General features: G+C 50.4%; 2 protein-coding genes across 2 annotated transcripts; both read left to right on the top strand.

Moving 5' to 3' along the window:
• Window positions 1–3,350: 3,350 nt before the first annotated feature.
• Krt75 (keratin 75) lies at window positions 3,351–13,912 on the top strand. Its single transcript, NM_133357.3, has 9 exons — window positions 3,351–3,924; window positions 4,419–4,633; window positions 5,551–5,611; window positions 6,139–6,234; window positions 6,931–7,095; window positions 8,841–8,966; window positions 9,091–9,311; window positions 10,981–11,015; window positions 12,138–13,912. Exons 1-9 carry the CDS (start codon window positions 3,424–3,426, stop codon window positions 12,371–12,373), a joined length of 1,656 nt encoding a protein of 551 aa, NP_579935.1. The 5' UTR covers window positions 3,351–3,423; the 3' UTR covers window positions 12,374–13,912.
• A 392-nt stretch (window positions 13,913–14,304) lies between these two features.
• Krt90 (keratin 90) lies at window positions 14,305–24,899 on the top strand. Its single transcript, NM_177717.4, has 9 exons — window positions 14,305–14,909; window positions 16,630–16,838; window positions 18,003–18,063; window positions 18,859–18,954; window positions 19,917–20,081; window positions 20,896–21,021; window positions 21,775–21,995; window positions 22,549–22,583; window positions 23,884–24,899. Exons 1-9 carry the CDS (start codon window positions 14,430–14,432, stop codon window positions 24,105–24,107), a joined length of 1,617 nt encoding a protein of 538 aa, NP_808385.2. The 5' UTR covers window positions 14,305–14,429; the 3' UTR covers window positions 24,108–24,899.
• Window positions 24,900–26,145: the final 1,246 nt, after the last annotated feature.

Below are 26,145 nucleotides of genomic sequence, written 5' to 3'. Positions count from 1 at the left end.
GCTAAGATGAAAGGATGGACTATCTAGAGACTACCCCATCCGGGGATCCATCCCATAATCAGCCACCAAACCCAGACACCATTGCATATGCCAGAAAGATTTTGCTGAAGGAACCCTGTTATAGCTGTCTCATATGAGGCTGTGCCAGTGCCTGGCAAATACAGAAGTGGATGCTCACAGTCATCTATAAGATGGAACACAGGGCCCCCAATGGAGAAGCTAGAGAAAGCACCCAAGGAGCTGAAAGGGGTCTGCAACCCTATAGGTGGAACAACAATATGAACTAACCAGTACCCCCAGAGCTCATATCTCTAGCTGCATATGTAGCAGAAGATGGCCTAGACGGCCATCACTGGGAAGAGAGGCCCCTTGGTCTTGCAAACTTTATATGCCTCAGTACATGGGAATGCCAGGGCCAAGAAGCGGGAGTGGATGGGTTGGGGAGCTGGGCAGAGAGAGGGTATAGGGAACTTTCAGGATAGCATTTGAAATGTATATAAAGAAAATATCTAATATAAATAAATAAATAAATAAATAAATAAATAATCTGTTCCCTGTTCAAAAAAAAAAGTAAGTAGGAGAGGAGGAATATGGTGTGAGGTGTGGACATGATCAAGATACATTTTATACATGAATGAAATATGTATGAATACAATATGAGTGTATATATAATATGAATATGTATATATTATGAATACAAAGAATAAGTAAAGATACTATTTTACTAAAAGATCCACAATGTTGAGGTTTTACAGGGACAAGCTTAGCATGAGCAAGAACCTCCAACACAACAAAAATGAAGTAAATACAGATAAAGGGATAATGGTGTAATGGTGTATGTCAGGAATGGTGGCTCTCCTAGGTGCTCGCCATTAACTCAAGAAAAGTCACAGTGAAAAGTCACAGAAGAGGAGTGAGGCATGAAGGAAAAGATTCACCTGCCTCAGTTTAGTTCCCAAGGTGAGTGAGTGAGGCCACCTTGCTTGAGCAGCCAACACACTGATGAGAAAGTCAGAGAGCGAAGAAGAAAGAGTGAGTGAATTACCCCAGAGAAGACATGGTTGTGGGTAGGAAAGAGTAAGTCTACAGTAACAAAAACGGGGGGCACCAGGAGAGCACGTAAGAAAGGAGTGGCTAAAGGAGTGGCCAAGTAGATGCCAACCTTGAGTTGCCATAGACAGCTCAGAGGGTGTGTGCTAAGACATCCCTTGCATTCCTTCCTGTGGGCAGGTCCCATGCTGGGCACCTACCTTTGTTCTGCAGAAGGGTCTATAGTGCTCAGGAGACAAAGCAGCCTTCCCTTCCTCTGGGAGACAGATTATCACACACAGAGACGCAAAGAACACAAAGCTGTTTATTTTTTTCTACAGGCAAAGATAAGCATGCAGCAACTGAGCCAGACTTAGGTACACTGGCAACAAAGTACCAACCCATGCTTCGCTTTGTCCCGTGTCAACAAAAGCTGTGATTCACAGGCTCCCTGCAGAAACAAGGAGTCTCCAACCCCAGCAAGAGCTCAGCCCTTGGTCAGAGTCCCAGGTAGGACAGAGACCAGCCCTCTGAGTGCCCAGGTGCCATTCCAGGCAGGTGAGAACATCAGCCAAGCACTGTGGGGCTCCCAAAGGATATCTGTACAGAAAGGCCACGGCACCTGGCACGCTGTTTCCCACAACCAGGCTGTATCAGTCTTCCTCTAAATGAGCTGTTATGAGTCTAGTTTCCTTATCCAAATATGGAGTGCGAACACCTTGGTATCATTTCCTCTTACACTCGCCCACTCTTCCGAATCATGGCAGGAAGCAAGCAGACAGCAAGACCCAGGAGGACGAGCCATCTGCCACACCCCTCACAGCAGAGACAGGGAGAGGGATAGGGGAAGAAAGAGGATGAGGAACACTGGAAACAAACTGTACATCCATGCCCTGGTGTAGAACGTGAGGCAGTCAAGGTGAACGAGAGGTCAACAACATGGCTCTGAGAAAAAGTACTTGCTCTGCAAGCCCGATGACCTGACCCGAGCTTCATCCCTGGATCCTGTGGTCAAAGAAGAGAACTCTTGAAAATTGCCATTTGATCACCACACATGTGCTATCGTGTGTGTGCAGCAGACACACACACACACACACACACACACACACACACACACACTAATAATAATAACAACGGCTTCTCCAGTAACTATCACTTGGAGCTGCTCTGATGAGAGAAATAAGAATTGGATAAGAATAAGGATACAGGTCTTCAGAACCGAATAGTCTGGGAGACTTCCAGAAGATAGCCTCAAAGATAGTGTTACTATGTATACCATTTTGTTCAAAGTTACCCAGCATGCTTCAGTTTTGCCTTCCCAACAGGACCCTGAGCTTACTGATAAAAATCAAGAATGTGTGTTACATTTCTTCCAAACCCTCACAGGACTCACTCAAGGATGAACATGTGGCCAGTCATTCATGAATACCTGTCTTATCTGCCGAAGACTGACACAGTGGACCTATCCTCTGCATTTATATGGCTGAAGCACTGTGAAAGCAGTTTTCATATGCGAATACTCTCCATAAACTCATTCCGCAGACACACACTGAGCCTCAGAAAAGTTGTATCATCAGTACAAGGACCCACTGCCCAGTGCACTACTGGACCAGCCACTGGAGGGGTTGGAATCCAAACCCAAGTGTTTCTGTTCCCACTCCTGTCCACAGACGACAGAGTGACAAACAGCCTTCAAAGGCAAAGATGGGCACAGACATGGCATCCATGTGTGTGCATATCGACACAAGTGCTACAGGAAATCACATGATACCCAGCAGGCATGAATGATTTGGAGCAAAATTAAAGGGCCATTCATGTTGTGTGGAAGCCTAAGGAAGATGAACACCAACCTGGAGGACCAGCCTTATAGGCTGGAGAAGCTGCTGAGAAAATGCTCCAGCATAAGAAACACGGGAAGGAACAGGAGACAGTGTTGCAGCCGCTTGTGTTGACACAAGATGTTTGGACTGGAGGGAGTTGGTCCTGCGCCTAAGAAAGCGGTTCAAAAATGAGGCAGTGTTTTTGAGTCCATTAGAAGATGCATGGTTAGGACATGACTGAAAGCAATTAAGTTTATTCTCACTGGTCTGCTGATCAAGTTACAACTAGAAAGAAGTTTCCACGTGGGGGAGGGGGAGAGGGAGGCAGCAAACCAACCAACCGGTGGCTTTTTTTTTAATGCCATTTTCTGCGGGGTACTCAGGGTGAGCTCAGGGCTGGCAGATGCCTAGGGGATGCCATCAGCAGGGGCCCCTTCATTAATCAAGCTCCGCCCTTTGGGGGAGGCCCATAAAAGTCTAAGGACCTGCACCTCCCTAACCGCCTGGCTTCTCTATCCCCTTCACGAATCTACGAATCTACCTCGGAGCTCCTGTGCTGCCTTCTTCGCCCATCATGTCCCGGCAATCCACCATCACCTTCCACTCCGGCAGCCGCAGGGGCTTCAGCACAGCCTCAGCCACCACACCTACGGCTGGACGCTCCCGCTTCAGCTCCGTGTCTGTGGCCCGCTCCTCAGGAAACAGTGGGGGACTGGGCAGGATCAGTGGTATTGGTTCTGGCTTTGGAAGCCGCAGCCTCTACAACCTAGGGGGGACCCGGCGGGTCTCCATTGGTGGCTGTGCTGGCAGTGGCTTCAGGGGTGGCTTTGGTGGCAGGACTAGCAGTGGCTTTGGGGGCAGCAGTGGCTTTGCTTATGGAGGTGGCATTGGAGGGGGCTTTGGTGGCCCTGGCTTCTCTGTCTGTCCCTCTGGAGGCATTCAGGAAGTTACTGTCAACCAGAGCCTCCTGACTCCCCTCAACCTGCAAATCGACCCCACTATCCAGCGGGTGCGGAAAGAAGAACGGGAGCAGATCAAGACTCTGAACAACAAGTTCGCCTCCTTCATTGACAAGGTGGGACCTGTGCTCACCCATCCAAGTTCCCAGTGCATGGAGTCACTAGGTGGGGGTGGCTCATCTCTGGAGATAGCAACAATGGGGGAAGGGTCCCCAGGAGAACTTTGCTCAACCAGTGCCATCCATGGACATTCTCAAGTCAGGCCATCTGGCCCACAGGACTCTTAGAGATGCTTCCTTCTCCTCTCTGGGAGTCCCCCTCCAGAAAGAGGGGTTCTAACTATGCTACTACCAAAGTATCAGCATTGAGAAACTCAACCCAGACTCCGTGACTCCTGCTATGTTGGTCCCCATGTCCAGTCCATTAAAATCCTAGAGTCTCTAGGGTACTTCCATGGGCTTTCTCATTTGGAGGTGGATTTATCATAACATAGCCGCTGATCGATCACGGCGTAAAAGCCCCTTTGTGCTTGTCTCCTTTGTTAGCAGGTGTGCCTGTTTCTGCCTCCCCGGCTTCTCAAGTGAGGCTCATTCTCTCTGCTCCCCTGTAGGTACGCTTCCTGGAGCAGCAGAACAAGGTCCTGGAGACCAAGTGGAATCTCCTGCAGGAGCAGGGCTCTAGGACAGTCAGACAGAACCTGGAGCCTTTCTTCGATACATATGTCAATGACCTCCGCCGGCAGCTGGATGGCATCACAGCTGAAAGAGGCAGACTGGATGCTGAACTGAGGAACATGCAGGAGGTTGTAGAAGACTTCAAAGTCAGGTGAGTGGGGAGACAGTCTCCTGGCTGCACACAACCGACCCTGGGGCTGTTTCCTCTGAGGTCCAGAGAATGCAGAGGCGTGAATGCCACACCAGCCAGGAATGTTGGATGAGCAGGGAGCCCAGAGTGCAGGAGATGGAGGGGACCCTAGTGCCTTCGTCTCAGCATCAGGGCTAACAAGGAGTCTGTTCTTATCTTTCTAAACCACTGAGGTGGGCACCAGCGGCAGCATCTGTCAAAATGAACACCGCAGCTCATCCTGGTGAATGGTGTTGCTTCCCCTTTGCCTGTTTATCTCCACTGGATGTGAGCCCAGGGGCTGAGATGGCTTGAATTTCCCAGACGACATAAGCTCAGAGTGAAGGAAGGTAGCAAGGAAGGAGGGGTTCTGTTCTTCCTTGTGGAGGTGAATACCATCTGCTCATTGTTTGGGCTACAGTGCAAAGGCTACAGCTAGCAAGCCCTTTAGGTAGCTTAAGCTCTACTTCCTCACAAATGACCATTGAGCACAGTTTTCAGTGGTCGCCCTGAGGCCCAGTGAAAAAAAATATCTCAAACAAAATATACCTGAAAGACTATCCTGGAACAAATTGGTTTTCTTTGCCATTTCAGCAGCAGTTGCTGAAGCAGCGTATGTTTCTGGTGATTAGGATTATGTGTCTATACAGTGTTATAATTGCCTGAGCACGTGATTCTGTTCCCGTGAGTCTATGCTCACCTTCTTATAAAAGGCAGAAGGAATTATCTAGCTTTTATGGAGGAAGACACAGGGTCAAGTGAATCACCCAAAGTCATGTGCAGGTCACCAAAGAGCTGGCAAGAACGGAAGAGCTTTTAACTCTTGCTACAGCCCTGGGAGAATTAAGCGGAAGCCTTGCTCAACCTCACACCCCCCTCCCCCACCCTCATTCTTGCAGGTATGAAGACGAAATTAACAAGCGTGCGGCTGCCGAGAATGAGTTCGTGGGCCTGAAAAAGGTGAGTGGGGCATGCACGTCTCTTAAGTGAGATTGATGTATGAGCCCGAAATCCCCGAACTCGGAAGAGCTGAGCCTGAAGCCAGCCTAGGCTCCACGGTGATACCATACCTCAAAGAAAAAAGGGCTGGGTATGTAGATCAGGGGTAGGACTTAATGCAGCATTTACCAAGCCCTGAGTTCAAGAGCTAGCCTTGAGAGGTAGAGAGACAGAGCTTCGGAGAGGAGGCTGGAGGAGGAGAGGAGAGAGCAAGAGATTTCGTTTTAACTTTAAATTTCAGAATATGAGGCAGTCTGGCCCTAGGCTCCCACAGAAATATGACATCAGTGATGAGATCATCCAATGAGCTCAAACCTTTCAGAAGATAACCCTTATATCAGTACATATCCCTACTTCTGCTCAGGGTTCTGTTAGTCCATGAAGCTTAAGCCCTGGTTTTAGTGACCACCTAGTCCAATCCCCTGGAAATCCAGGCTTGATGCCCTCAGCTCACTTTAACTTACTGTTTGGATCTGGGGTCATTTCAGGACGTAGACAGTGCCTACATGAACAAGGTGGAGCTGGAAGCGAAGGTCGACTCTCTGACTGACCAGATCAACTTCTACCGGATGATCTATGAGGCAGTAAGAATCTGCAAGTGTTTCTTCTGTTGCTCCTGGTACCAGAGCCTAGAAAGGAAAGGCTGCTTCAGGGTGTCATTCACTTAGTGAGTTGAGCTGGTATCTCTCCCCGAAGCATCCTACGTGGAAGCCTGCGGGAAAGGTGGTGCTGGAGAGGAATGCTGGGAACTTTGATTCATGAAACAGTTTCAACTCTGAGACCTTTCCTCATACGCACAAATGGCAAGACAGCCCTAGCCCGAGAGGGGATGTAGACTGCACCCACTCTTTTCCTCAGCTATAGTTCAACTCACTGGCCCGATGGCTACTTAGCCTCTGAAGAGGCCTCATTAGGGGGCTCTGCCATTTGGAAAGCAGATACCTGGGACTGTGGAGAGACAGAGGAAGGAAGCAGTGAAGTCACTCTGTGGGGGGGCGGGGGTGGATCGGCTGATTCCAAAGAGCTCCATATGTCGTGATTGTGTCACCAGTGGAAAGCATCACTGGAACTGGAGAGAACAGGTCCCACCACCACACTGATGAGTCGTCTAGGAACTCCCGGGGACATGATTAACAGGACTGGGGGAGGGGAGGGGCGCCTGGAAGGACTTCTGCCAGGGATGCCAGAGAAGAGAGACCTAGCCTAAGTAGTTAGTTACCTCAGAAGTGCAAGGTCCCTTCCTTTTGTTCCTGGGTGACTCTGAGTTGACAACCCTGCAGGAGCTGTCTCAGATGCAGAACCAGGTGAGTGACACCTCTGTGGTCCTCTCCATGGACAACAACCGCAGCCTGGACCTGGACAGCATCATCGCCGAGGTCAAGGCCCAGTACGAGGACATTGCCAACCGAAGCCGGGCAGAGGCTGAGTCCTGGTACCAGACGAAGGTGAGACACTGCGCTCAGGGTGAGTACTCTGAGGCTGCACTCCTTCACATCCCTCACGGAAACTGCACAAGTGGAGTTCTGACACCAGGGAAATCTAGCTTAAACACAAGTCTAAGCACACACCAGTGTGTTGCCCGGGAAGTATACGGTGCTCAGAAGGACGTACCCGGTCCACATCTCATGATAGATTGAACTGGGTGGGACTCCAAATCAATGAAGAAGTCTGCATCACAGTCCTGAAGGCCTTACAAATTTTCCTATAATCTGGGCTCCTCCACTCTGCCAAATGGAGGTTTCGGGTTATAAATACAGAAACTGCAATCCGAAAATTCAGGGTCTAATTCAGAAGTTCAGAAAGATGACGGGCATTCCCAGGAGGGAAAAAAGAAAAACATCACAGGGTTTCCAGCAAGATCTATGTCTTTGGTCCAGCAGAGAAGGGTAAAGGAAAGTGAGAGACTAAGAAGGAGTTAGTGCTGACAAGCAGCTACAAGACAAGGATGCACACACTCGTGCCAGAAGGAGGGCACAATGACTTTAGAGAAATACCGCTGCAAGCCTGGGTGGCCAGGTTTATCCTAGAACAGTGTGGCAGACCCAGAGCCATCCCCTTGCTAAACCCAGGCCCATCAGAGGGACATCTGCCTACTGCTCTCTGACTCCCATCAGTTGTGCTGCCCTCTGTACTTTGTTAGTCCCTTCTGGTAGGAAGTGGAAGAAAAGAAGCAGTTTTCTGATGTCAGGGGTCCACTGTGCAGCTCCTTGACAGTGAGAGAGATTTAGGGTACACTTAGCCCCAGCAGGAAGTGACATTGGTAACAGACATCTCCCTGCAGTTTGTGTTTGGGGTTGTTTGTTCCTGAGAATCTGGCCGCAGAACAAGCCTAGCTGTCCAGCACTTTCCAAACAGTAGATCTTGACTCAGACAGGAGCCTAGCCTTTCTGCAGAATAAGCTGGAGGAGGCAGGATGTGGCAATCCCTTGTATACAAGCTTGCCCTGGGTACATTTAGCACGAGTATCTCTAAGACCAGAGCCTCTACTAGGTCAACGCAGTGCCTCCTGTAGCCTCAGCACCATCCACGCGGTCTCCTGCCCTTCCTCTCTGATTCCCAACACCACTGTCTGCAGAGTTACCTAAACCCATAGGCATAGCTGATCCCGATACAAGAAGCGGCACCACACAGTGGTAGTGAGCAAGCTACTTCCTCACTTCTACAAAGGACCGCCATTTCCCCTGCCTCGGAGTTTCTCATAGCTCCTTTGTCCAGTGTGGGATGTTCTCTCTCTGAAATGGCTATATAGGCGCCTCTTACCCACGCTGCAGATGAGAGCTCAATGTTTCTCCTTCAGTCCCTTTCCTTTCACACACACACACACCACCACCACCACCACCACCACCACCACCACCACCACTACCACCACACCACACACCTTCAAACCCAAATTGCACTCCTTTGTGTCACTCTGGAAGACCCTGTTTGTTTGCCACTGGATGCTTACATGTTTGGATACACAGATGCAACAGTGTAACAGGCAACAGTGTAACAGGCAACAGTGTAAGCATCTGAGAACCAGGCTCAGCTCAAGCTTGTGTGCTGTTTCTAGAGCTTGATACCTCCCAACAAGCAGATGGGCTCAGAAAGAACAACCTGGAAAGAGTGAAAGAAAGGGAGTGTGGCTGGTGAGTGAGTGCCTGTTTGGCTCACAGGCATTTGACTAGGTGATCTGCTCTGGTTCCAACAGTATGAGGAGCTGCAGGTGACCGCAGGCCGGCATGGTGATGACCTCCGCAACACCAAACAAGAGATTTCAGAGATGAACCGGATGATCCAGAGGCTCAGATCTGAGATTGATGCCGTCAAGAAGCAGGTACAGTAAGCACAGGAATGCTCATTTCTTCTGGATTATCCCACCACCTCCAGGGACTCCTATCCAAGGATCACAATGCCTCCAGGGTCTGTCCACAGACTCATGGCACCTTCTTTCTCTTCAGTGCTCCAGCTTACAAACTGCTATCTCTGACGCTGAGCAGCGTGGAGAGCTAGCTCTCAAGGATGCCCGGGCCAAGCTGATGGAGCTTGAAGATGCCCTACAGAAAGCCAAGCAGGACATGGCCAGGTTGCTTCGAGAGTACCAGGAACTCATGAACGTCAAACTGGCCTTGGATGTGGAGATCGCCACCTACAGGAAGCTGCTGGAAGGCGAGGAGTGCAGGTGAGGGGAGAGGTGACAGTAGTCTGTTCTTACAGCAAACAGAACTTACCTCAGCAGCCTGAGCATTGCATTGAGAAGGTGCAAATCTCTTTCCAAACTGCTACATTATTCCAGGTGCATCCCATAGAAGCATAAGGCCTGAGCATGTCTAAGCAATCACATCCTGTTAAAGGAAAGTGCTGGTTGCATGGTAGACCTGAAAAAGTGGAGTAAAAGGCTCTGGACTGAAAGAAACTGTCCTACATTTGGGTTTATAGGTCCCTACTCATTATGAAAAGTTGTTTTCCCTCCAGCCCTTAATTTCTTCAGGGGAAGAATAAAGGGACTAGATTCTGTGACACCCCAAAGCTCATAGGATTTTGGCAATCTTCCATTTGGCAGCTGTGTCACTAAGGGCGAGTTACTTAACCATCCCACATCTCAGTGTTCCTATCTGTCAAATGGGGGTAGTGATAATTCTGATGTTGTATATTGTTTCAAGGGTTAAAATAAGGCAATGTCGTGAAACACTTGCAACCACTCATGGTATGTAACAAGTATTTGCAGGTTTTATTTAGGTGTTCTTGTTGTTTTGTTTTGTTTTGTTCTTGGAGCTGGATGGTTAAGAACATGTTCTGCTTTAACAGGGGACCTAAGTTTGGTTTTTGACACTCACAATGGGGGGCTAATAATAGCCTGTAATTCCAACTGCAGGAGATCCAACACCCTTTTCTGGCCTCTTCTGTCAACTACAATAGTAAGCACATACCTACACATAGACATACACATAAAATTTAAAGTCCTATTTATTTATTTTTATATGTGTGAGTGTTTTTCTTAGAACCTGTGGAAGTCAGAGAGGGCATTGGATCCCCCGGAAGCTGGTGTTACAAATGGTTGTAAGCCATCCTGTGGGTTGTGGGAACCTGGATCTTCTGTAGGAACAAGTGCTCTTAACCACATGGTTGTCTCTACACCCCTAAAATTGTTTCGCTTAAGTTAAAAAAACATACATAAATCTTGCTGTCATCCAATTTAGTGGCTAAAGGAATGGGCTTTGAGGGTAGATAAATCTTGTTTCAAACCCTGTGGCCTCTGATCTTCACTTTCCCGCTGTAAAACTGAGATGATAATTTCCACCCAATAGGATTGTTGAGAGAAGTAGTGACTGTAACAGGTTCTCAGTAATGTCAGTGTTAGCTCCATGTGAGCACTTAGGGATGAAGGCCAGTTGCTAAGACAACAATAGACTGATTGTAACTACTGTTATTTTCATGATTCGGACGCCTCTCCACACCTATAAAAGCCTTGGTGTCTGACAAGAATCCCTTGTTGAGAGAGAAATATGGTTACAAAGAATGTACTGCCATTCTAACGAACTCTAGTCTGTGATTGGTTTTCGCTTCCTCAGGTGGGGGCCTGGTTTAAACCCAAACTGTGCTTCTAAAGTTACAGGCATCACGGCTCCAAACCGCAGGCTCCATTTATGAGACCCTTACTATTTTTAGTATCTCAAGCATTTTCAGAGTTTTAAACCTGCATGACTTCTTGCAATAAAAAAAATAATAATAAGGGGGTTTTCAGTGCACTTAAAGCAATCACAAATTCATCATTGCAAATGCCCGCCAAGTGACAACCTGGACCAAGTGACAACCTGGATAGTAACCTTCCCTCCCCTCTTCCCGACCAGGCTGAGCGGAGAGGGAGTTTCCCCAGTGAACATCTGTGAGTATGACCCCTGTGGCCTGGGGCTCATGTGGTCAGGAGAAGGGTGGATACAAGGCAACTGTGAGAAGTCCACAGGCAGAGTTCATTTTGAGACAGTTTGGGAGCCTCTATTTGTTGGAGGAAAAGTCATAGTGGGTTAGAGGGGCTTGTTTAATTTACTTATTTACTTACTGTAGTGTTGGGAGTTGAACCTAGAGCCTCTCATGTATTATGACTATGCTCCCATATGCCCACCTCTCTTACCCTCCGCCTCATACAAACAAGCTCTGCTCCCAGTCATGTCTTCATATTTTGTTTGTTTCCCACTGAGTTAAATCCACAGCACCTGAGTGACCATAGGTGCGGAACTAGAGAGATTTGGGGGTGGGGGTGGGGATTTAAGACAGATTTCGTGGGACCCAGGCTGGCTTCAAATTCCAACACCTTCCTACCTCTAGTTCCCAGATTCGATGAGAGTCTTTAGGCTCGAGGTTCTTCCATGTGGAGTGACAGGGTCAACCACTGTACAGGTTGGGGCGGTTCCTGAGATGGTCTTACAAGATTCCTTGGGGTTGCAAGTCTAGGTTCAAGAGTTTGGAGGTGAGCATTTGACAGGGCCAGGGTACACAAAAGCTCCTGTCTTTGCCTAGACGCTCTAGAGAGAACTCTTACACTAGACACAAATCATAGCTAGTGAGATGGCCCTGCCAGCTCTGAGCAATCTGGCGAGAGTTTGCTACTGCAGAGTGTTGTTGCCAGGAGGTGATAGGCTTTTCCAGTAGCTACTACCTGGGTTGACAGTGCCACGCCACAGGGACTGCAGGGGAAGGACATGTGTATTCCTGTAAGCGTCCAGAAGGAAGGAGACTCCAGAGTCAAACCTGAAGAGGCAGACAGGCTCAGACAGAGCAGCAGCGGCTTTATATAGCAGAGCAGGAAGTGTTTCCAATAGGTTCTAGAAGAGAGGCAGTGGGCAGAAGAGGGGAGGAACCACAGTCCAGCAGAGGTGGAGGCAGGATCTCACAGCACAAGCAGGAATTAGGACGGCCAGCATCTGTCTGTGACCATAGACGCTCCAGGACACAGGCACCTTCCTTCTCTCCTGCCTGCAATTCTGATCCTGTCTCCTCTTCCCCACAGCTGTGGTCACTTCTACGGTTTCCAGTGGCTATGGCGGTGGTGCCAACATTGGAGGTGGAAGCCTGGGTCTTGGTGGGAACAGTGGCTACTCCTTCACGACCAGTGGTGGGCACAGCCTGGGCACAGGTCTGGGAGGCTCTGGCTTTACCACCACCAGCAGCCGGGGCCCAGTGGGCAGTGGCTCCAGCATCAAGTTTGTCTCCAGCACATCATCCAGAAAGAGTTACAAGCACTGAGGTGGCCAGCAGGCAGTCTCCCTTGCCACTGCTCCGATGCCTCTTTACACTTATAACTGGATGCCTGGGGCCCATCTCTCATATCCTCTTCACAATAGCACCCTTCCCAGCAGCCAGGGATCCTGGTATCCTGGCTAAACCCATTCCCTGGCCTATGGCAGCCTCCTGACAGCCCTAGGCTGCTCCTGGTACTTCTTTGTGCTAGACACACAGACCCAAAGCTCATGTCCCTCCAAAGTTCACAATAAATGGATCTGCCAGGGCATGGCATCTGCAAACACCCCCAGACATCTACAAATGCCCCTTCAGTACCACCTGCCCCTTTCCTCCAGGTGCAGCAATGGAGGAGTCCGTGTCTCCCAGGCCATCCTCAATGCCAGGCTGCCTTGTCCTTCTCTGGCTGCTTATAAACTACCAGCTAGAGTCAAAGCTCCTCTGTTTCCACCTGGAATGTGCCTATTAAATGCATGTGTCATGTGTTTGGCTCAGTCCTCTGTGTGCAGTGCTGATGAGCCTGGAGCAACTCCGACTTTCAGGCAGCCCCAGCCAGTGTTATTCCATACAAGCAGTACTCAAGGCACAGCAGCTCTTGCCCCTTCCAGAGGAGCTGGAGGGGAGATAGAGAAGGGGGGAGCATGGGAAGGGCAGCAGACCAATAGTCTTCCTCCTCTAGCGGCTCCAACTCTTTGGAATGCTTGTTTGGGAAGTCCCAACCCCTGGGCAGAGCCCTGCCCAGCCTCCTGCTCTGTATGTCATGCAGGGTGAGGCTATACCCTCCCCAAATCAGCCTGTGTTCCTGGGACAGCGCTGACGTAAGATGGGTGGTCAAGGCACTGGCCAGCAAAGGAGCCGATTGTTCCCTGACAGCTTCAAACTTGTAGACCTGAGCAGAGAAATAACAGAGCAGGAGAGGAGTTAAAAGTCAGCCCGGAGGCCAAGGAGCAAATGAGCCCATAATTGCAAGACAGGGAGACACCCAGGAAGCTCCTCATTCCTCAGTTTATAGTCTCCTGGACCCCTCCCCTCAGGACCTAGGGGGATGATGGGACTAATCAATGAATGGGATCGAGGTGTTTGGTCAGGGTGGGCTTGTCACATAGGATTACTGATAGGAGCTGCCAATCAGAAAACCACCCACGCTCAGAAAGGAGTTCTATCATAGGAGTCAGAAGGGAGGGATGTGAAATAAGAGACCGGAAGTATAGAATGGTTGAGGGTAACAGTTTCAGAGTAGACAGGAAAAACTGTGCAAATAATTGCCAAATTCACTAGCTAAGACCAGGGAGGAAAGAAGAGGATGGGAATGTGGGGGGAACCTCAGACTACTTCTTAGGAAGGACCAGAGACATCACTTTCCCCTGCTATGTGAAGCACAGGGATTCTGGGCACACAGCCCAATCAGACACTGGGTTCTAGTGTTGTCTCCAGGATTCCCTGGCCATGTGACCTGTGTGACAATGGTTGCAGGAAGAAACCAAGGGCAAAAACATCCAATGTTGGAAGGTAAACTGTTAGAGTTTGTCTCCCATGATACTGCTCAAAAAAAAAAAAAAATGTTGGCAATGATCTGCCATCCATTTTCATAAAGTTACAAAATAAAATGTAATGTTTGTGGTAGACCTACCTCATGATGTGGCACAGACTCGACTCTCAAGTAAATGGATTTTTAAAATACGTATGTAAGTGACCAAGATGGGATGGGCACAGTCAGATTTTTGGGTCTGGGAGTTAGCTGTGGATGGAACAGTCCAGAGTTTGTGACTGAGAACCTGGGCAAGTGGAGAGCTCTGGACCCAGGTGTGCCTCAGGCTGGACTTCCCAGGCCTGGTCCTGCCCAGGGTAGGGTGTTCCCCACCGTGATTAGCAGGCAGGAAGATGGGTTGTGGCCAGACATGCCATTGGGGTGAACACAACACAGTGGTCTTTGATCTACTCTGGCCAAGCCCAGTTCTTGAAAGGGATTAAAACTCGAGGTGAGCCCAGGCAAGCTAGACTCCGAAGGCTCTCCACTCTTGCCATTCTTTTGCTCCACTGACCTTTGACAACGACTTCCACCATGACCCAGCGATCCTCGGTGACCATCAAGTCTGGGGGCACGCGGAACTTCAGTGCCTCCTCGGCTAGCCTCCTTCCTGGATGTCGGCCGGGTTTCAGCTCTGTCTCTGTGTCCCAGAGCGGGAAGAGTTTCGGAGGTGGCATAGGGGGTGGTTTTGGGACAAGAAGCCTACACAGCTTTGGGGGTAACAAGAGGATCTCCATCGGTGGGGGCTACCGCTCCACCCGAGCCAGCTTTGGGGGCGCTGCCTGTGGTCTGGGTGTCAGCGGCATAGGATACAGAGTTGGGGGAGCCTATGGAGGGTATGGATATGGAGGTGGAATGGCCCCTGGAGCTGGAGGCATCCATGAAGTCACTGTCAACCAGAGTCTCCTGACACCCCTCCACCTGGAGATTGATCCATCTCTCCAGCGGGTTCGAAAGGAGGAGAAGGAGCAGATCAAGACCCTCAACAACAAGTTCGCCTCCTTCATAGATAAGGTGAGAGGCAAGCAGGGTCCCCACTGCTGAAGCAGCTGCCTTTTGGAATCTTTACTTTCTGGGATTTCCTGAGGTCACCTTTGGCTTCCTAGGATGCATGCACCCAGAGCCTAGGCAGTCTGCTGATGGGGTAGCCAAAAAGTGCCTACCTCCATCCATCCCGAGTTCTTAGACCCACAACAAAGACACTGCTACTCTGGTGGTCAGTGATTGTGAGCTCAGCTAGACAGATTGGAGGGAAGGCAATAAGGAAACGAAGGCTTTATTGCACAGAAGTGCGTTGGGTCTCTTTCTTTTTCCCAAGGCAGAGGTATTTCCCTGTTGGTGTACCTGGGAGTAGCCTAGGTGTAGGATACCGTGTGCATGGTGAGATGAAGTGTGTGACTGCAGCCTCCGTTCCAATGGCTCTGTGACTTGGGCTCCTAAGGGTCCTAAACATACAGGGAGAGAGGCCTGTGGGACCTGATGCCATTGTGCACTGTCTCCTGCCTCTGCTGGGAAAGAGCTCCATCGCAGCCCTGAACCCCTCGGGCTACATCCCTGGGATGAAGAAGAGTGTGGAGCTGAGAGGTGTCCAGCTCAGGCTGCAGTTTAGACTACTGAGAGGAAAGCCGCCCCTCTTCTCAAGCCCCAGTGGGTGGAACAGATGGACTGTCAGATCCCTTTGTGGCTCTGTTGAACTACAAAAGCCTCCTCGTTGAATGGATAGACCCAGCGAAAGACACTGCTCGGGCACCAGTTCTTAAACGTCACCTTGTCGATCCAGTGACCTGTGTCACTGCCTGGGTTATTCCAACAAGGGCATGACTTCCAGGAACCTGGCTGAGAAGGGGAGATCCTGGACCTGCCTTTTCCTGGTTTATTCAGATGGGAAAGGAGAGTGGTGGATGGATTGGGTAGGACTTGAAGCCAGGGCACTCTCTCTTCCATGGTGGGAGTGGCAAGGGAAAGTGGTCTTTAACATTTGTTAACGACCCTGTGGGGGCACTGCTGTCTCTGAAGGCATGTGTTCCCTCATTCTTGGAAGCTAAGTGACATTCCAGTCCCTCCCAGTGGAAGGACTTCAGGTTGAGGAAAAGCTAGGCACAGTTCCCAGAACCGGGATCAGATGGAGCTAGGTCCAGAAACCAAATAATAGCTCAAGACCACTGGGGACTCAGAAGCAACTCCAGGGAGCTGATTGCTCAGGGCCACGTGACTAGTGAGAGACATGGCTAGGATTGTGCCCAGGTGCCTCAGTGCAATTCCAGAATGACCTCCTATACTAACATTTCTAGAATGACAGACAACTGATTCTGAGTTCCAGATCCTGAACAATCCTCTCAGAAAAGAAATAGATAGATAGAATTTTCTGCCATAACCCTCCCACCCATATCATAGGAATCAGTTTGGGCTTAGTTAGCTAGTGTGTGTGTGTGTGTGTGTGTGTGTGTGTGTGTGTGTGTTTTCATAAGTTACCTCATGTCAACATGATTGGTATATTCAGATAACTCCTAGCCCCTCTGGACCTGTCATTTGCTTCGCAAGCCCACTGTACCAACACTGACTTGACTCTCCACATTCCAGGCTCCTTGCAGCTCAGGGGAGAAGGCAGAAGCCACCACCTGAGTTTGGGGGTCATGCAGGGTCCCTTACTATTTATTGGGTGTCCTACATCACAGAGCCTGTGAGGGGCTGCAGGAGGAAAGCCTTCACAGTCTCTTTCCTTTGGCGGGGACAGGTGCGGTTCTTGGAGCAGCAGAACAAAGTCTTAGAGACCAAATGGAGCCTCCTCCAAGAGCACAAAACAACCAGGACCAATCTAGAGCCCATGTTCGAAGCCTACATCACCAACCTGAGGCGCCAGCTGGAGTGCCTGGGAGGGGAGCGGAGCAGGCTGGAGACGGAGCTGAAGAGCATGCAGGACGTGGTGGAGGACTTCAAGAACAAGTGAGTGGGTCCTCCATCTATGTGGCCCAGAGCCATGGAACCAGGGGAGGTCGGGCAAAAGGAGAGGAAATGGTGCTATCCAGTTCCACTGAATTCAGCAGTTCTCTACATCTGCCCCATCTGATGGAAATGGGACACATACTTGAGGTATAAGAGGTTGGGGTTTGAGAAAGGGAGGGATGGAATTAACAAGGAAATGTACAAATGAGCCCCAAGGCTTGTCCAGATGTAACAACCTTGGCAGACAGAAAATGCAGGCTCTGAAACGTTCGCTCACTTACCCAAGTTACCCAAGGGCAAATCACAAGTGAAGAATTAAAGCCAGAGACTCCACCCCTCCATTTATTCAACTAAGTGTTCATTTATAGGGTTTATATCTTCACCCCAGCCCTACCCAGGAGGCTGGAGGAATAGAGAAGAAAAAGATTGTCCCAGGACCACATGCAGTTTCCCAGACACAATAACTCCACAAAATCCGTCTGGCTTCTGCAGGGAACATGGGATGCCCTGACTCTGAGGCAGTCTGGATGGGCTGCAATGGAAAGGAAGCCCCCTTCTGAAAGGACTGTGTACAGAGAGTACTGTAGCATGCCATGGGTGCCATAGGCGGTACAGCCAAATTGAAGATGAGAAATCTAGGGTGGGCGATCCTATCAGCTTGAAGACTCCACCTTCATGACGGGGTTCAGTGTGGTTGAAATATGGGGGTACATAGCAGGGAGGCAGAAGCCAGGCTAGAGGCCAGGGGCTGCCAGTCAAGAAGGAGAAGAAAGAAGAGGAGGAGGAGGAAGAGGAGGAGGAGGAGGAGGAGGAGGAGGAGGAGGAGGAGGAGGAGGGATCAGAGAAGGGACGGGCTTCTTTGGAGATCCAGGCTGTATGAACGTACATCACAGGTAGAGGCATGATACTATTTTGCCACTTTCAGTCTGAGTTTTCTTTTAGCAGAAGTAGGGGTGTTTGATTTGGGATTCCAGGCCACATATGTATGAGGGGACCACACCACCACAGAATGTTCTCCAAGTGTGCCCATCTGCCATACCCCTGAGCTAAAGAATATGCAGGATGATATGCAAGAGGACTTCAAGAACTGGACCAGATAGAATGAGTCCAACCACACTCTCGAGCCCTCCTCCCAACACCCATCCTTCTTGGCCCTTTCCACAGGTACGAAGAGGAAATCCACAGACGTACAGCGGCAGAGAATGAGTTTGTGGTACTCAAAAAAGTAAGCGCAAGGGCAGTCTCACTGGAGCCGGGTTCCTGGGGGAGGCAGAACTTTCACTGAAGCCTATGGTTTTCCTGGAGGCATGTCTGACTTTAAACATGAGGACACTGGGGTCTGGGGAGGTTCAGTTTGTTGTACAGAGGTAGTTAGAAGCAGTTCAGGATCCAGGACTCCTATGTCCAAGCTATGTGAGTCGTGGCACTAGCCCCTCTCCTTGCATGGGGCAATGTAGGATGAGGGAAGCCAACTGGACCTGGTCCTCAGCCCAGAATCCAGAATACAAAACCAATCTTTAGGCAGAGCCATAGGAGGACTGAGCAGTGGAAGTCTAGAGTTCTGGCTGTCCTGCTTTGAGAATGGCAGAGGGAAGGGGGGAAAAAATCCTCCAAGGATTATACTGAAGAAAGAATGGAGCAGCAGCTCAGAGGAGAAGTGAAGGGAAATGGGATGGACAGAGGTGTGAGGAGAGAGGCCATGCAGTCTTTGGGGAGAGGCTGGAAGAGCTCATAGGCAATGGGAGCCTCTGACCCAGGATGGAGCATCTTCACCTTAGAAGGGGACATAGGAGACCCTTGCATATGGTCCTCGCTGATGAGCAGCAGACAGGCACTCCTGAAGGTCATACTATGTGGACCTCCCATCTCTCCAGTGCCACTCGATAGCATTCAGGGAAGACAATGTGCTCCCTGGGGAGCTGAAGCTGTTCCACTAGCTTCAGAGGTGATTTACAGAGGCTGCTAGGCAACCGGGGGGCGGGGGGGGGGGACCCAGAATGACCTCATGCTTTGTGCCTAGGATGTGGACGCTGCCTACATGAACAAGGTGGAGCTAGAGGCCAAGGTGGAAGCTCTGATGGATGAGATCAACTTCCTGAGAGCTTTCTTTGAAGCGGTGAGACCCCGGGTACCCTGTCTGGAGGGCTGGAGGCTGGGAGCACTGGGGGAGGCACACACAAGCTGTCATCTCTTTCCTGGCCTCCTCTCTGCCCCTCCCCCCAAACCATCTGTGGATTGCAATTCATGGAGCAGATCTTTGAAGTGTGTGTGGGGGGAAGTGAGGTTCCTGGGGGTAACAAGAAGTTTCCAAGGGTGGAAAACTCAATATTGGCCAACCAGAATAATTAGTATAAGTGTGTTCTGTTGAGCAAACAGAATATCTACATGTCACCAAATTCAAAGGATTCCTACAGAACTGTCTGAGCGCTGTGGCTCACTTAGCCCAGCTCAGCCCTGCCCAGTCCCACCCCACTGCTGTTCTTCTTAGAGCACAATAAATTGGTGCAATTTTATCAATCAGCAAAAGTCACCCAACCCGCTGGTGCTTTCTAACCAGTTATGACAATCGCGTGCCTCTCCTAAAGACATGTTTTTGTGGAGTACCAGGGTTCTCTTCTGTGGATGTAGGGAGACCACAGACATAATCAAGACCCTGCTTTTTGGACTTTTCTCTGGTGCCCCTTCTCTTGTTCTCTAGCTCGTCTTCATGCCCCATCCCTAAGAACAGAGCACAGGGCAGTCTGGGGAAAGGATGGGACTTAGCAGTGCCTGGTCCCTTCTGACTCAGGCTTCTTGCCCAAGGTGTGGTCTCAGTTGAGTGTGAAGGGCTGGGCTTCCTCAGAGAGTGAGATATCACAGTACTGACAGTCAGTGGGCTTCCTAGACAACAGGAAGCTGCATTCCACCATGCAAGAACCTCTATGCCAGAGCCTGCCCCAGGGAATCACCATCTCCAAAGCACATGTGTGCACTCATACACATATCTGCATACATGCACAAAAACTGCACACATGTGCATACACATATGCATATGCATAGATGCCCTGTCTCATCTGTCCTTTCTGGGCTCAATCACAGGAGCTGGCTCAACTTCAGGCTCAAATCTCTGAGACCTCTGTGGTCCTGTCCATGGACAACAACCGCAGCCTGAACCTGGACAGCATCATTGCTGAGGTCAAGGCCCAATACGAGGACATTGCCAATCGCAGCCGGGCAGAGGCTGAATCCTGGTACCAGACCAAGGTGAGATGCCAAGATCTATCCAATTACCCAGGCATAGGGACTAGAGATTTCAGAGGCTAAAAAGATTAAGAGCCTTCCCTTTCCAGTGTCTCAGCCTAATGAGGACCCAAGTAGCTGAGTTTAACTTAGAGCTGAGCATTACTAAGGGCCAAAATCACCGGGAGCAAGGAGAATAGTCAGATATAGGCAAAAATGCCAGGTCTCCTTACAGGACAGATGACATATACCTCCAAAGCTTTACAAGAAACGGGCATAAGTGGTCAGCTGCAGCCACCATGCCAACAGGAAGGGATGAGGTCAAGACCAAGGCCTAATGCCTTCAAGAAGAGGACAGAGCAAAAAAGAGCTGGAGCCAGCTGGAACCAAGGCTCTGGGCACAAAGACTTTATATATAGATCACAGACTGAGATTTCCCAAGTTGGAGTAGATACTCTGAGCTAGGAGTCATGGAGACAGTATGCTCTGGTGTCATGACAAATGTATGAGGAGGAAGATTCCCTATCATAAAGCATCCCCACATGTATGGTGCTGGTCTGGGAGGGTCAGATGAATAGAGCAGAAGAGAGGGAAGAGAGGCCAGGAACAGGAACAGGGGGAAGAGCCACAAGTGTCTGCTGTTGGCTGAAGTGTGTGGATATGGAGAACAAGTCCAGAGCAAGATGTGGTGTCAACAGATTCAGTGGGCAGGGTGAGACAATCTAGGACCCTCCAAGCAGTGCATGAAAGTCAGGGGAGTCACAGCCCTCACTCGTTGGACCTGGCTATCCCTGATGGCTGCACACATTCCTCACCCAAAGTCCCTTCTTCCTCCCAGTATGAGGAGCTGCAGAGGTCTGCTGGCCAACGCGGGGATGACCTCCGTACTACTAAGATGGAGATCTCTGAGCTGAACCGGGCCATGCAGAGGCTGCGTTCTGAGATTGACAATCTGAAGAAGCAGGTAGGACCAATATCTCAAAGGCCATCCCATCCATGCCTCTGCATTGGGGAAGGCTTGGGTCTGGGCTGCTTTAGTTAAGGATACCATTGCCGTGACGAAGCACCGTGTCCAAAGCAACTTGGGGGAAATTGGCTTCCATAGCAAAGTTCATTGTCAAAGACAGAAACCCAAGCAGGGCAGGAACCTGGAGCAAGATCTGATGACGGAGGCCGTGGAAGATGCTGCTTACTGCTTGCTCAGCGTTCTTTCTTATAGAACCCAGGACCACCAGGCCAGGGATGGCACCACCCATAATGGGTTCACCCCCCCCCACATCAGTCACTAATTAAGAAAATCCCCTACAGCCAATTTTATGGAGGCATTGAGGTCCCTTCCTTTCTGATAACTCTACCTTGTGTCGAGTTAGCATAAAGCTATCCAGGACATGGGCTGAACTCAGTCAATGCCGATGGAAATCTCTCGAATGAGGGCCTCTCAGGACTAGGGATGTACACTGAGACAGGCCTTTCCTCTGACCATGGGCACATGGTCACTCTTGTCTTGGTTATGTACTTACCCACTGCCCAGAGAAAGAACACAGAAAGCCATTTTCTCATCCAGATAACTCTATGTTATCCTTGGGGACTGATAACAATCTTATCTTCAGACGTAATACTCTGACCTCCATTGCATTAACATATTCTGGGGCAGTTAATCTAACCCACATGGGATCCACAAACAGTATCACAGACTTCTCCTTTCTCCTGCGAGCAGTGTGCCACACTCCAGGCTTCCATTGCCGATGCCGAGCAACGCGGGGAGCTGGCTCTCAAAGATGCCAAGAACAAGCTGGCCGAGCTGGAGGATGCCCTGCAGAAGGCCAAGCAGGACATGGCCCGTCAACTGCGAGAGTACCAGGAGCTCATGAACGTCAAGCTGGCCCTGGACATAGAGATCGCCACCTACCGAAAGCTGCTGGAGGGCGAGGAGTGCAGGTGGGTTCCCATCATGGCCCAGACCAATGCTACCAGAGCGGGATAGTGTGTTCCAGAGGCCACATGAGCTACTGACTACAATGCCCTTACACAGAAAGGCCAAGTTCAGATGCCAATGCTGCTTGCTATTCTCTCGGAGATTTCCTCCTCCAGCTGGGCCTGGACCAGGGTCAAAGCTGCGAGGTAAATGCAGCCACAGACTCTTAGACATTCCTAAGCAGGGACATTGTGACTTAGGCCTTATAACACTCCCAAGTGCCTTTGGTATCGACCTTCAGAACACTAAATCATCTTACACTTTACTCCACTCTGCCTCATTGGCATGGGGTCTCTCTCAGTTTCTGTTTCTTTCTCTATCTTGACTTGATTCCTTCTCTAGGTTGCCGCTTCTGTATTTTTGTTGGCTTCTAGTGCTCATGAGATAAATGTCAAGTTTGTTAAACACGGAGCTTGGCCCACAGCATGTGCTCAACACTGATGACATCGTATGCGAGGGACCCAGAGCTCTCTAGGCCCTCCACAGTGACATGCCTTCTCTTTCCATCTGCTGTAGGCTCACTGGAGAAGGTGTTGGTGCCGTGAACATCTGTGAGTAAATGTCTCAGGAAGATGGAAGAGTGGAGGGGGAGGAGAGGCAAATGGGAGTCCCTAGCATCCCTGAGATTTGAAAATGAGCAACTAGGGTGAATATGTCATTAAGCCCCTCTCCTTTCCTTGGTTTCCTTCCCCAATAGTGTCCAGAGCATTGAGCATTCCCTGTCTCTACGGAAGGAGTCCAGGGTCTGTTTCTTATTCTGGGAAAGTGTCCTTAGACATTGCAGGGGACCTCTTATCCCTGAGAGACTGTGATGTGGTCACATGTCCAGCCTAGCCTCAGAGGAGCCTGCACAAGACAGGACTCCCCATGCAGCCAGGGTCCCCAGCACTCAGCTATTCTGGCAGAAATATGGAGCCACTTACAGACCTGCCCCACGTACATAGCCACTTACATAGAACTGAAGCAAATTAGCTGAGCAAGTAAAACAGACATCTCCACATGGCCTGAGCATCCAGGAGGAGACCCGAAGGGGTGATCTCTTGCTGTCTTAGGTGGTATGGTGTCACTGAGTCCTGGTCCTGGAGATGAGAGCCCCTGGGCCTTGGCTGGGTCAGAGAACATCAGGGAAGCCAGAGTCTGTGGCCCACTAGAGAAAGAATCAAAAGAAGCCTCACAGGAGGAACAGACTCCCAGAGGGAGGGCGGGCTACTGCTTCAAGTATTTGACAGGCGGCTACTGCTTCAAGTATTTGACAGGCTAGGGCACGGTCCTATACAGAGCGGAGCTCATGATTGCTGAAGCAGTAGGGCAGACACTAACATTGAGTAATGAAGCTGAGGAGATTCTAATAGTTGTCAGGGAGATCTAGGTGGACATTGGATCTGTCCTGATATTGGTGTCCAAAATCCCCATGCAAATTTGAGCCCTTATGTTCCTTCTCATGTAGAGCCCCAATAGAGAAAGGGACAATACAGCCCAGGAGCCTAAGACCTGGACTCAGGCAGAGGTGACCTTGTGCATGCTTCTTGATCTCTTTGCACCTCCATCTCTTCGTCTGTAAACAGGGGGTCCCTGACATAATGATATTGAGGGAGCAGTACACTACAGCTGTGAAAGCTTTAAAAGTCACAGAGTCCCGTATGGATGTTGATACTCAGGCAGGCAGTGAGGAGACCTGAAGTCAGGCTCACCCTACTACCTGCTGCTTCAAGAGGCAGCTGTCTGTCTTCCCAGGTTCCTTGGGGAGAGAGCTGCCTGGAGCCAAGCACTGTGCAGGAGAGGCAGCCTGGAGAGGAGTGATGGGGGGGATGTCTGACAGCTGCCAATGACAGCTGTTCCTTCTTCTTTCAGCTGTGGTCTCTTCCTCCGGGGGCACAGGCTACAGTGGAGGTGGTGGCCTGTGTGTGAGTGGCGGAGGCTACAGCGGAGGCGGCTACAGTGGGAGTGGCCTCTGCTACGGGGGCGGAGGCAGCGGAGGTTTTAGCTCCACCAGCGGTCGCAGCGTGAGCGGCAGCAGTTCAAGCATGAGAATTGTCTCCAAGACATCATCCACCAAGAAGAGTTACCGGAGCTAAAGTACCACTCGTCTTGGCACTGTCCCCGGGCCCCCATCTCCCCAGCACTAAGGCCTGATGCTTAGCCCATGCCCGCAGTCCCCAGCAAGAGGAACAGATACCAAGTGGCCTGTGAGTTTTAAGGTTATCATCCTTCTGCCTCCAGGCAGGTCTCCACAGAGATACCCCACCCATTCTTGATCTCAAAGTCCTCCCCTACCCACACAGACTCAACTGCCCTAGGCTACACCTTTCCCCTTAAGCAGTAGGGAAGTGCAGAAAGTCCTTCGCAATCTGTTTGGACCCTGCAACCACAAGAGGCTCTCAGTCCTTCATGGGAACTTTAAACTTGACCTTGGTGGCCCAAAGTCACCTTTCTTTGATTCTCGACTCCTGAGTGACTCTGAGCTGTGAGGACCATGCATCCCTTGTCCTGGCTAAAAGAAGACTCTCTAATCCCTCAAGGCAGAGCCAGTCAGAGAAAGGCAGATCTTTGCTGCTTACTCTTGCTCCAGGGACACAGGGACACTCCTGTTTGCACAGAGGGAGTGTGAGGTTATAGGAAGGAATTGCACGGAGGTTTGTGGAACCTGGTCTTCACAGTGGTTTAGTCTGAAGGGTTGTGAGTCCTCAAATACCTGCTACGAGTTCAAGAACAAAGTACTTCCCAAAGGCAGTTGGTCCGTCGTCTGCTGTGCCGTGTGAACAGAAAGTTAACAGCTTCGGAGTAGCAGCCAAACCTCCCAAGCTGTCCGCTCCTCTCATGCATGCCTATTTCCTAAAACTGCTGCAATAAAATGTCACTGAGCACCCATGACGTTGTTCACTGAGTGTGTTGTGTCTCATACCCAGGGGGAAGCTCAGAACTGTGAACTCTGGGAACAGATGGTCCCACAGGTGCAGTGAAGGATGCTGCCCTCTTCCCTGAGCCTAGGGTTCCTGAGACCCGCATCCATCCTGGAGACAGAGGGAGGAGGGTGGTGGCTCTGTGGTATCCACGTGGCTCAGCCCACTACCCATCCTCCCCGAAGCATTACCACTATTCCTCACACCGCTTCCTGGGCCCTATTACTCCCATCTCCACCTCCTAACACCCCAGCCCAGTCTTCTTCATCTGCCTCCCAACCATCACCTGACCTCTAATTACACCCTTCACTCTCAGATCCAAAGCTAAGAGGGCATCATGAAACGGCCCAATTAGACAAGAATTCCCAAGGCCCACGACAGTTTTACATTCCAGCCCGCTGATGTATAGGTGGCAAGGCAAGGGACCCAGGCTCTGAACCCAGGATTCTTCCTCTGAAACTACAAAGCACATGAGTGCAGACAGAATGGGGTCCAAGCCCAGCCTTGTCACCACCACCCCATATTAGATTCCATACTTCTTGAGGTTATAGATAGAAAAGGCCCAGGATGGTCTTGGATCATAGTAAAGCCCCTAATCCACACTTCCATACTCTGGACTTGTGACCTGGACCTAATCTCAATAAGAAAGTCTTCTGGTCTATCAGGTGGGTAGAAAGGGGAGTAAAAGGTTGAGGGGTATTTGAGCATCACGTGCTAAGAAAAAAGCTTGGATCCATCTGGAACATTCCCAAGGGCAATACTGTCCCCACAGGCACCCCCAGGTTGGAGCAGGTCTCATCACCATCTGCTGGGGGGCTGATGACAGTGCAGACTTCACACTGGCATGCTTGGCAGGGACACAGAGTGTAGGAGAAGGTGTCATTTCCTCCCCTCTTCTCTCCTCTCCCCTCCCCTCCCCTCCCCTCCCCTCCCCTCCCCTCTCCTCTCCTCTCCTCTCCTCTCCTCTCCTTCTCTCTTCTCTCCTCCCTTTTCCTCTCCTCTTTCCTCTCCTCTCTCTGCTCCTCTCCTCTCTTTCCCTCTTCTCTCTTCATGCTCAGGTCTCTCCTCCCAATCTCCTGCAGCCTGTCTGGATGAGTGCTGTGGACCCAGTATCTGTGCCTGGAGGACCCTTGACCTAGCTGTGCAGGAGCATGGGGGCTTCCAATGCAGGGACAAGGAGTGGTAAACCACGAAGAGCGTCTTCCTCCGTGGA

This window comes from Mus musculus, chromosome 15, assembly GCF_000001635.26.
Source record: "Mus musculus strain C57BL/6J chromosome 15, GRCm38.p6 C57BL/6J".
Lineage (NCBI taxonomy): Eukaryota > Metazoa > Chordata > Mammalia > Rodentia > Muridae > Mus > Mus musculus.
Note: the sequence above shows the minus strand (reverse complement) of the source record. Positions and strands in the feature narration are given on the sequence as shown.